Source organism: Apostichopus japonicus, chromosome 2, assembly GCF_037975245.1.
Source record: "Apostichopus japonicus isolate 1M-3 chromosome 2, ASM3797524v1, whole genome shotgun sequence".
Lineage (NCBI taxonomy): Eukaryota > Metazoa > Echinodermata > Holothuroidea > Aspidochirotida > Stichopodidae > Apostichopus > Apostichopus japonicus.
The window spans coordinates 20,770,201-20,782,237 of record NC_092562.1 but is presented as its reverse complement, the minus strand read 5'-3'; the positions used below and the strand labels follow the sequence as shown (position 1 = coordinate 20,782,237).

The 12,037-nt window shown below is 38.7% G+C and overlaps 1 protein-coding gene across 5 annotated transcripts in view; it reads right to left on the bottom strand.

Moving 5' to 3' along the window:
• LOC139981701 (epidermal growth factor receptor substrate 15-like 1) overlaps positions 1 to 9,805 on the bottom strand; it is a 65,236-nt gene extending 55,431 nt beyond the window's left edge. For all 5 annotated transcript variants that reach the window (XM_071994304.1, XM_071994308.1, XM_071994306.1 and 2 more), the window contains exon 1: positions 9,693 to 9,805. In XM_071994304.1, coding sequence (XP_071850405.1) covers positions 9,693 to 9,719 — 27 coding nt within the window. In that variant the 5' untranslated portion in view covers positions 9,720 to 9,805. The remainder of the gene's footprint in view (positions 1 to 9,692) is intronic.
• Between the last annotated feature and the right edge of the window lie 2,232 nt (positions 9,806 to 12,037).

The following is a 12,037-nucleotide window of genomic DNA, read 5'->3' as shown; positions in this document are numbered from 1 at the left end:
TTGTACTTTTCGTATGATCGCAACACATTCAAATCAATTATGCACTGCAGTAAAATGTAGTAAGAACTGTATAATGGATTGGTAGTGCATTCTATTTGTTAATTGTAACAAACATCAACATTTGAGAATAAACTTTGGTCTCAGCTTTGGACAATTTGGCAACATATTGTAAAGGTACATGTGTGGAGTGGAATCACAAAGGTGTGGTGGAAAGAGAGAAATCTATGTGATGTGTGTACCGAATGGCCATAAACAGTGCAGGCTGTGAATTGTAGTTGGGCCAGCTATAAAAGACCTGCATAAAATACTGTACCACATTGAAAAGTTTATGATGGTGTACAAAAACAATAAAAAAAAAACAGTTGATCAACTTTATGGAATATTAAGTGTCCCCATAACAAGCAAACCATCCCCTTCCCCTCCAAAACAATAAAACCAAACAAAACAAGAGTGAAATAGAGAAGATCTAAAGCAGCATTTTGCGTTGGGTCGCTTTTTTCCACTTTTTTAACATGTGCATCGATTTTTTTACATGTATCAATCATAAAACAGCAATCTAAGATACCATCCAAGTTTCACCCTGCCAAGAGCGTTAATTAGCGAGTAATTAACGATTTATGTCGATAAATGAGAAGAGTGTCCTCGACAAATTTCACAGTTAAAATTAATCGCATACAATTCCGCCAAACCCACTAGTTTGAATTCAACCAATCAGAGATGAAGGTTTAGTTATGAGCCGTTGCTAAAAATAGATTCAAGACTTCGCGTTGGTTGTACCAGGGAGTTGTTATGCAACTCCCTGGTACAGCTGCCATATAGACTGTACACAAATCAAGCGTGGTGTTATATTACGTATCTGTCAATGACGTTCGTAGTGTTTAAATATTCATATTATGGGCGAGGTTTATTGGGTTCCCAACGGAAAATATCTTGGAGAACAACAAAGTTGAAAGTTGCAATTTTTTCGACTTTTATGCCACCATTTGAAGTAAAATATAAATAGATTAGCTAGTTATGTATGTCGTTATGGCAAAGTGGAATCAGTGAGGATGAGAAAAATCATAGAAAAGGACGCAAAATGCTGCTTTAAAACCAAACCAGGTCCTTGAGACATTCCAGGGAGTCACTTGGAAACAAAAGGTGATTTACACTTATCGTATAGATCTGTCAATGGCTCTTAAGGGGTTGGTAAGTACTGTACTATCTAGAACTCCACCACGGCCACCCCATCTGCATCCCAGTGGGATATTCACTGCAGTAAAATACTCAGAACCGACCAGGTTTGGGGATTTATAAGGGACGATACTCACCTGTCTCCCAGTCAGCAAATGCACTTTCCTATCTACCTAAACTACATCACTGAAATGTTTAAGCACTGTGCCCCCACTTCCTGGGCACAGCCCACTTCTGAATCTACCCTTCATAGCAGCTACTACAGGTTTTTTCACAAGACTACAAAATTCTCAGCTAAGATATATATCATAATACATACAGTAGAAATGGGCTCAATACTTTCAAGTATCTTCCCCTTCTTCGTATTTTTGAATTTCTTAATACAGCTATGACCTGAAGTTGATTCACTCGTAAATGATTCCCAAGAAAATGAGTTTGTAGTCTTAACATAATTCCTATCATTGTTACTCTTTGCTCGTATTATTCGGTATACTTGAAAGGCTTTCTCTGTAGCAGTTCCTTTGTAAACAGCGATTTGTATTAAAAACAAATACTGGATGTACTGTACTTCCTCAAGATCTAGAACATACCCCCCCTCCTCCTCCCGCCCAACAGATCTGCACACACAATTCCATGTATCATACTGTACATATAGAAATGACTCATTACCTTCAAGACTCTTCCCTGTTTGTTGATATAACTTATACAGCAATGACCTGAATTTGAAAATAACATTCCCAATGATCATTCGCTAATATTGCACATTTAACAAATTTAAATTAAGGAAGTATATTATATTGTAAAACACACAATTGACAAACTAGAACAAGTTGTATGAACCAGTGTTTCCTCTAAGAAATTTCCCATTGAGTCAATGGCTAATTTCTGAATATTTGACTCACCACCGTCCTGGGGTAGGGGTCTAAGGGGAGGGTTAAAACTTGCGGCAAATTATTGTATTGAACCAAAAACACAATCGGTCAATGTTTTCTTGACTTTTCACGATGTTACATTTTGCCGACAGTATTAGTACCAGAGGCGTAGCCAGGAATTTCAAAGTTGTAGGCACGACCATCTGAGCGGAGCGCCACCATCAGTTGGCGCGGAGCGTACAAGAAAATTTTTGGTTTTACAAACCCCCCAGATGGCCGGAAATGGCCCTTCCCGAGTCTTCATTCTGGTTCTCTGGCCTCTTGGTAACTTGACACACCTCATTCAATATCACTTTTAATTTAAACCCCAAAAAAACAAACAAGTTAAATAGTACGTAATTCAATACTACATAATGTATTTAACATTAGCAAGGTATGTACAGAGTACTGTATGCCAGTAACAACAGGCAACAAAGTGCTGCAGCTCTATAAAGTCTGTTAATCAACGACAGGCTTATTTGACTGTGGAATATTTCTCAACTGAAATATTATCTGCGTAAACGGGTTCTTAACTAGATGTTAAAAAACTGACAAGATCGGATCCTAGTCTTTCGGCTGGTAGAGTGTTGATTGAAACGGCACGCGATAGAAATGACAACCTAGATGACAGAAGAATAGGTCACCTAATTTAGCCATATTCTTGCTACATTCATTTCAATAGTTTTTCCTGTCTAGACTCTAAAACTCGTCCAGCAAGCTCTTGGATTTGAATTATGGGTGTTTTTATAAAAAAGATAACTTGGCCAAAAAAAGTTTAGGCCCGGGCCTACAGTGCTACATACTGGCTACGCTCATGTGTACTAAACATCGGCCAATCCAATGTCTGATTTTAAATTGAGGCATGGAACCGTGAGCTTTATTTATGCGATGATTGCTAAATAATAATAAATTAGTTCGTTGCATATTATGCTTTATTTTTACAAGCTAAATTTGGCTCAAATAGTGCACCACTTGCAATGCAGGGTAGGAATTAAGATTTGGCTTTGGGGGGCTATTTTGGAAAATGAAAAGTTAAAACGCCCCCCTTAATGTATTTACGAGGGCTTTTTTAAGGTTTAAGGGGGCGCTTTTCCAAAGTTCAAATATGCTGTTTACGGAAAAGGTTGTAAGCATTCATCAGGATCAATTAAGCACAAGTACCCTCTTCCTAGTTAGCTGCGACCGTAGGCTATAGCAAATTCATTGAAAGTATAATTGCCGAAATTTGCGATCGTTTAGCAAATAACGTCAATCCAAATATATGACGAAAAACCTTTAACCCATCAACTGAAATAGAAAGCACAGGTTTACTTCCACTGAAGGTGCCTTTTCCTTAAATCATGTATTTTTTCGTGTGTGGATAAAATCACTCACCACCAAATACGAAACCATTATACCTCTGAAAAGTAATCAAATTTAAAACCGTCAATCCATCGCCACAGCAACAGTGTACGTAAAATACAACATTCCCTCTTTAAGACATAGCACATACCTTCCAAACAACTGCCGATTTCCAGCAAATTGAAAGTTGTAAACAAAGCTACGCATTTTTTGTTTTGTTTTTGCAAACCGATGGTTAGGCTACATTTCCCATTGACTTAGTGTGGTTGTTAGGCTAACATGTGGTCGAAGGTTGCAGTATTTCATGGATATTTTAGTTCTAGCTAACTGCGTCACAATTTCAGCGAATAGATGATGCTTCTAAGGCTAGAATTTCCCGTTTACTACGTGTGGTGTTCGGCTACCATGCGCGCGATGATAGCAGCAAGAAAGGTATGTAAACAAAGCTACGCGAAGTATTGTTATTATTTTTTTTTTGCAAACCGATGGTTAGGCTACATTTCTCATTGACTTAGTGTGGTTGTTAGGCTAACATGTGGTACTGAAATTGCTTAGTTGAGGCCGTAATTTGCCAGTGACTGTGCAGGAAGTTCCCGGTGATTGTGTGCGACCCTCCCGCATTGCTTCAAATTTGATGCGGGATTGTGAGAGCTTTTTGTGCGATTCGCGCTGCTACTGCAAACACTAGCTAAAGCAATGCATGTCACAATTAAATTTACACAGACACCTGATATTACGAGGACGATTTTCTTATATTTCTCTTTTCTTTTTCGCCCTCGCAATTGTGCTTTCAAAGGGTTTTTTTTAGCACTTGCTAGGGCGAATCGCCCGTCGCCCCACTTATTTCTGACCCTGTTGCAATGTAGTAGGCTACAGATATTATATTTAGTACACTGGTAGTGCGAACCATCATAGTGTAGGCAATGCATCAGCGCACGTGCACGTTACATTATATGATTTAGCTTTACAGCAATCGAACTAAATCTGCATGACTGTATAGAAAAACATAGCTACGGTAAAGTTAACGATCTCTAATTTAACATTTCTGACGATAAATTGGAAACAATTTCCAGTAATAATTTCTTCACTTCAAGTTGAAGTTCTGAACACCATGCCTTTTGAAACATTTTTTTTCCTATTCACTATATAAAATTCAGGAGAAAATTAAACCCTCTTTTTTTTTTCTCTCTCTCTGAACGCCAGTGCGTCAAATCGGCAAGCCATTGCGTCAAAATCGCGTCATAGCGGCTTAGCGGAAACGCTGGTATGAACAATTTACAAACTCGCACAACATTGTGCCATTCTGTATACATATACTGTATGTAGTATTGCAAAGATTGCTTTTAAATGTAGCAAGTCTTAAACAAGAACAGTTTATACAGTACTAAATATTAAAAGCACCAAAAACAACATCCATTTTTTCAAGGGATCTCCATTTCCCATGTTACTAGGTGAAATTTGAAAATGACTGGTACACTGCTCCAATTTCTGAGAAATTCCAAACCTTACTGGATCCCTCATAATTTTATCATAACAATCTGGCCAAAAATACAAAGTTCTAACAGAAACAAACAAAAACGAAGGATGTAGACACATTTGGTGGTAGCAAGAGAAGGGAGGGCATTGCTCAGAGGGGCCGGTCATAGAGGGCGCACAGTGTTAAAGGTTACCAGTTCATTCTAGGCACGGTAGAAGGAGTGTCCTAATGTTGTGGGGAGACAGGTAAGCGAGGAGCGAAGTAAATTTAACATCCCACTGATTAAAACAATATATGTGTTCTTCAATAATTTCATCATTTGGTTTATAAAGTCCCCTTCTATCATGTTGTGTTCAAGTGTAATATTCGGTGTAAATTTGTTACTATTCCCGCCCGAGAAAGGTTTGATCAACTGCGTCCGTTTACTGTTACGTGTGCACTCTCTACTGTACAGCCTGAACAGATCGTACTTGAACACTTTCAATGCAACAGTACTTGATGTAAGTTGTAACTCTTGAACGACTCATAAAGCTTTGCGGTGGTGCAGTATATTTCTATAACATCAACAACAATGAAAGGAAGGAAGGGACAGTATAATTTTTAGCAATTTTGACATGATTCTAGCCACTTTTAACTGACCACATTTTAGTGTAGTTTAAACATATACATGTATACATACTGCACTGTCAATCCCCTAAACTCACAATGTCAGTGCAACAACTTGTACCATTGATACGGCCGGTGAACTATAATAGACCATTTTATGCCAAGGAGCATCTTTCAAGTTGAGTCACAAAGTATTAATGCTAAAAACATGCAGATGAGATATATATACAGATCCTGGCTGGATGTATAGCTGCACAGTATTAAAAGGTGTTACCCTCCCCACAGAGCTACATCTTGCAAACAGGACACGATACGCGCAATAAACCATCTCCAAGTACAGGAAGTGACTGTTCCTGTCTGTGAGGTGAGTTTCGCAGTGCAAGTTTACTTTTGGCTTCCTGCCATCTGCAGATAATCGTACTGAATCAAACTTCTAGTCCAGTGCGGGCATTAAAATTTTACCAAACGATGAGTGATTTTTTTTTTTTTTAAATCTGCAAGGTTATTTAGAAGGTTTCAAGATAATAATAATCTGAGCAACAAATCCGAGATATGTTGACCTGACATTGAGATTCAATTTTAAGGAAGAGGAAATATTCACAAAATGTTAACTAATCTGTGTCTTTACGATCTCATCAAAGGACTTAAGCCCAAAATATTCATGAGTGTTCTTCATAACTCATCAATTGTTTTCATTCATTTTACATATATTTATATGTCAAAGCTGACGTGTTACAGCTTACCACAAATTTTATACCTTTTCTAGGGGTTACTTGAACTTCAAACCCTGAAGGTACTTATTCTTTGCTTCTACAATTAAAGAGGCATACATGTACAACATCGAGGCCACTTTGAAGGAGAATATGATTTTCAACGACAGAAAAAAACTCTTTGAAAGAAATGGAAAAACTAATCTGAACAAAAATCCTGGAGGACTTTAATAATTAATAATTACAGAACATTGTTGACCAATATTTTTAGGCCAAAATGATCAATTTGAGACGGAAAGGCTGGGAATTTAGTAAATTGCTTAAAAATTGGAAATTTCTCACAAAGTAAAACCCCAAAGGCCTTTGAGATTAAATGGAAGACAAAATGGTTTTCTTTTCTATTATTAAATATTACACAAGGTACAACAAATTGACAGTATTGTATTTTGTCATAATATTTAGTAATACATCAAATGTCGTTATTAATGTCAAATTTGCAAGTCAAAGTCTACATGCTTTACAAGCTATGTCTGGTGTTTCGTCAACAGTTCAACACCCAAACGGACCCATCCAAAATTCTAAAAAATTCAAAAAACTAACTTGCAACTAAGAGCAAGTAATAAGCGGACTTTGATTCAATTCTTGATTTCTCCAAGTTTTTCTCTTTTCATTATTATTAATAACAATACTTATGCATAATTGTGCACATTCTTGGTCGCTTAAGCGTTGTTAAAAAAATAATAACTGCCTGATTATTATTTTTATTATTTAAATGCATAATTCCACTAGAAACTCTGTTATATAGGAACCTTTACATTTGTCACAAGAACATATAACTATGAATAATGTATCTGCTAAAGTTATCCACTGCGAGGTAGGAGGTACCTTGATCCAGAGTTATGTAGCCATATACTGTAACATAACATTTATAAATGATAACTACTGTATTAGGCAACAGTAAAATACTGTACAGTGCAGTCTGTACATGTACATGCCTTTGCCCTAGTATTATGCATGGCTAGCTTAAACCTCAGCCTGACAAATACTTCATTTCTATGCAATTAAATTATATTGGAAAAACCCTTTGTGGATACCTACAGGGGCCAACTTTACTTGCTTTTATGCAGCATTCCCTATTAGCTACCTAGAAGCACCCACTGACCAACTCTTCAGAACAGTATGGAGGGTGGGTACACAACACTTTTAAGAACTCTATTCACATGAAGAAAAAAAGAAGAAAAAAAAAGATTTATTCTACCGTGGTCATTTCTTACGCTGTCTTCAGGTTAAGGGAAAGCCAAACATTACTACATACAGAGTGACAACGTGATACTCAATGCAGAGTCTTTTCCAATAATAAACACAAATAGTGAAAGCAAAATATGGGAAAACTTCAAAATATTTAACTTTTTACAGTACTTCCTTTCTTGAATGAAAAGTGATGAGTCAAGATAATTAATGAACTAGAAAACTTGGATTTTGGCATCCAAAATTTCATGTTAGTGCCAGCAACTCAATACTTTGCTTTAAAGTTCTCTTTCTATTTCGGGTTTTGTTTGTTGTTTTTTGTCTTTTTCATTTCCTGTGAACTGTTATCTACTGAAGGTAGTATTGCAGTTTTTATTGATATGCTGTGCCAGGAAAGCATAATTTTGACCTTAAAATAATAAGCCACATACTGTACCACACAGTATGTAAAATAATGATATATACTGCACAGTATTATAAAGCCTGTTTCCTTCCTGTATTTTTGTTTTCTCCCTATAGTTTGCAGCCTCGATTATGAAGTCCTGTGCCTGGAGACCAAATCTAGTTGGACAATAGCATATAATTTACTCAGAATTTCATACTTGATACATAGTCCACAAGAAACAGGGAATTCACAGGGCTGGTATAGTAATGTTCCTATATAGCTGTTTCAGTGTCAAAAACATCACCTGAAGGTGTATGTTGGCTCCTCATTGGAGACCTACATGTTAATGTTCATCCACTGTTTTTAAATGTTGTAATAACTCAGATTAAACATGTTACAACTTCTAAATGCATATTTCAAGAGAGCACCCTTTCGATTTCCATTTAACACCATTTTTCCTTGGCATATTTTGTAACGCATCATAACATTGTCATTGGATCAAAGGGTCATTTCTCAAAGAATAAAGCGACAGTGTAGACATAAACCCCTGGACAGCTATGTAGCAGCATTGTCTGACGAAATATCAAAAATCAATTTCGTACCAAGTCATCCCTTTAACAACGAGAAGAAGCTGTCTGAAATACTGAAAGGAGTTCTTTGATGATCCCAAATCCAGTGCTATCACTGTGCCATATGGATTTCGGCCCACTGAAATTAACTTCACTATCATATGATGTACTGCACAGTAGCAAACACTAATGGGGTATGTAGGAACTTGGGAAGCGTGAGTATCTATATATATGCACATTGACTTTAAATAGTAATTAGACACTAGTGTACAGTCAATACATGCAGCTACGGTCAATAGCACAGTACAAAGCAGCGATGGACATCTCAGGTCCAGATAAAAGTTAACAAGGTATCACATTTCATTACTGTCTGCATTTTGTAGCAACATGAAAAAACTTCACTTACAAGCAACGGAAAATTAACTTTTGCAGAGGGCGGCACTGGGTTTGGGGCTAGTCTGCAATGTCTTTAACAGTAATAACCCAGTACACTTTTCACTGATGGACATGTGGGCCTAGGCCTAACCTATACTTTACAACCTCTAGAGCCTAGTGGCATAATGTGTTCTTCTCATTCACCAAGTTTCAGCCTATTTATTCCTTTGCTATCTAACTTATACAGCAGAAAGTTGGGTTAGCATAGGCTACTGTTACTACTATTAATAGTATTATGTAAATTGTAATGCTATGGCAGGGAATTGCTAAAGCCATGCCTATGCTAAGTTAAAGTAACAATTGTCAAGAAATAACCTAGGCCCCATGTAGCAGTTAGGCTAGGCCTAACTTAGGTGTGCTAGGCTATGGTACAACAACCACAATATACCAAATTTAGCCATTATGTGAACTACGTATCAATACTGGGCGAAATTATTCATATCGCACCTTCTAGTTCCAGTGTAGACTTAGGACTTAGGAGTTTGTTATATACACTTTACTACTATACACTAAAGTAATGGGCGTGTAGCTAACGTAGGCTAGCAATGCAGTATTGCCATTACTAGTAAAGGCCTACACTTCTAATAGACTCAATGCTTCGTTTTGATTGAAAACTGAAGTACAACTGATACAATGTGTACGTGCACAGGTTGCTCAGTGAATGTTTCGTATATAACGTTGTGCTACTGTGTTAGTGTTCCTGCAAGTGTATAAAAATGGATAAATTGCTTCTTCACACAAATTATTCTATTATATACAGTACTGCAAACTTTCTAAATCTATTATATACACTTTCCGAAAATAGTTTACCATAACTAAACAAAACGCTACACTTACCGCAGAAATTGGGGGCAATCCCGTCATGTTCGCTCAGCTTTTCGATTTTCATATAAAATATTGTTACTGTTAGTGTTAGGTCGGCTATATTATGTGTACCTATATACAATCTGGTATGCTGCCATCACTAAGCACACTATTTCTCGATGTTAGATCCGGATCAGGGAGTTGTTATGGTTAGATCGAAAATTTCGAAAGTTCTTAGATGGGACAGTAACGTCCCCGGGCCAAAGCCGCGGTCCGCATGCTTTGAGACCTGCAACCCAGGATCTTCCATGAGGATGAGGCAAATGAGCAGTGGCGTAGCCATTGGGGAGCGTGAGGTGGATTAATGCTCCCGCAGAAAATCCGGGGACGAAACGGGAGGGGAAAATATTTCAAGCATGTAACGACGTAAACATTGGCAAGATCTGATGATGCTTGTAATACACAAATGTGTAGTTAAAATGATGGAATGGACAGCAATGTTCTTTCTCCATTTAGCCCCCATAGGCTCTTAACCAAACAAAATTTTCTCGAAGAGGAGGGAAACGTCTCCCTAGAACGGATGTATTTCAAATTTCGTGCTCCCCCCCCCTACAAAAATCCAAATCGAGACAGAGGGTAGAGCAGGGATGCAGCCACGTTTAGTATGCACGGGCATGCAGTAGGGGACTTAAGCCCGCATAAATAACCAGGGGGACAGTGGCGGAGCTAGGGGTATTGGTCAGGAGGGGGCAAGAATGGTCTGTAGGGGCGCTTTCAACACTATCTAAGCGGAGCGCCACCACAGGTTGGCGCGGAGCGTACAGAAAATTTTTGAGTAAAGATACTCCCTAGATCGACGGAAATGACCCTTTCCGGGCCTTGCTAATTTGCAGATAATCGAAGAATAAATAGGTGTCATCGCCATTTTGTCAGAAAATTACACCAACAGAATATGACAAATGTCAATAGGTAGATGAGAGCGCAATAAAAAGTCAATAATCGCGAATAAGTAAAAAGTAGTAAAAAGCTGAAAAGGGCGCAAGCAGTCCATTTGAGTCCTTCAGGGGGGGGGGGGCATTCGCCCCCTGACTGTATGGATTCTGCGCCACTGCAGGGGGATCAGTCCATCTCCAACCCCTCAGCCTGCAAACAGAATGTTTAAAAAAAAGAAACAAGCACATTTAAGCTAAAGTTTTACCAATTTTTAAAAATTTCTTCAACTTGCGATCTTGTGGCAGAGACCGCATCGTGAGACATCGTCAATACACGCGTTAATTCAACCTTCATTCTTGTACTCTTAAAACGGGGACAACAATTTGGCATTACCCCCTCACACCAGGAATGATGGATTCGCTCCTGACAACGATCCACTAGACCTTCAGAGACGATGTCCACGGAATGCTTGAAACTAGCTTATATTATGGACCGCCGCCGCCGCGTCCTCAAACTAATCCCGCGACCCCCCGAAATGTTTTCGTTCAAAACGTTTTGAATCGCACCCTGTTTATTGTTTGCGAGCCGTTGCCTATATACCCTCTAACAGGATGGATAAAGGGGATGGGTACAAGAACTATTGTTTCAGGTTAAGAGTCTTAATCTCGAAAACTAATGAATCATTCTTGATCTCGGGAGCCAGGACTTGAAGTCTCTTGCCGGAGATAAACATATACATCTCTGTTGCATTCTTTATTTTCGGAGAGCCTACACCACGTAGCCTGCAGCAAGCAGGTATGATAGGGCTATTGGGTCCACTTAAATCGTGCATTATGTTGATGAAAACGGTATTCGTGGTCAGTGGCCAAGCTAATGGTAATGCCACGTAATAATATGGAATTAATTTAATCTACTCTTTAAGCTCCTTTCCTTAAAACCCTTGTAGCTACCATGGTGATTGTTCCCAAGCCATCGTGGGATGTGTTTACTCGAGATTCACACACTCGATTACATCCACCCATCCACCCACCCATCCACCCACCCATCCACCCACCCATCCACCCACCCACCCATCCATCCATCCATACACCCACCCACCCATCCATCCATACACCCACCCACCCATCCACCCATCCACCCACCCATCCATCCATCCACCCACCCATCCACCCATCCATCCATCCATACACCCACCCATCCATCCATCCATCCATTCATTCATTCCTCCATCCATCCACCCATACACGCATCCTTCCATTCACCCACCCATCCACCCATCCACCCTTCCTCCTCCCCATCCATATATCCATCTTTTATTTTATTTATTTTTTACTGCATATCATTTCTTTTTTTTTCGAGGAGGTGCGTGTTTCACAGTTACGAACTTTTTTTGTGTGAAACATCATATAAAAGTATTCGACCTCAACTTTGTAGGGAGAGCGTTT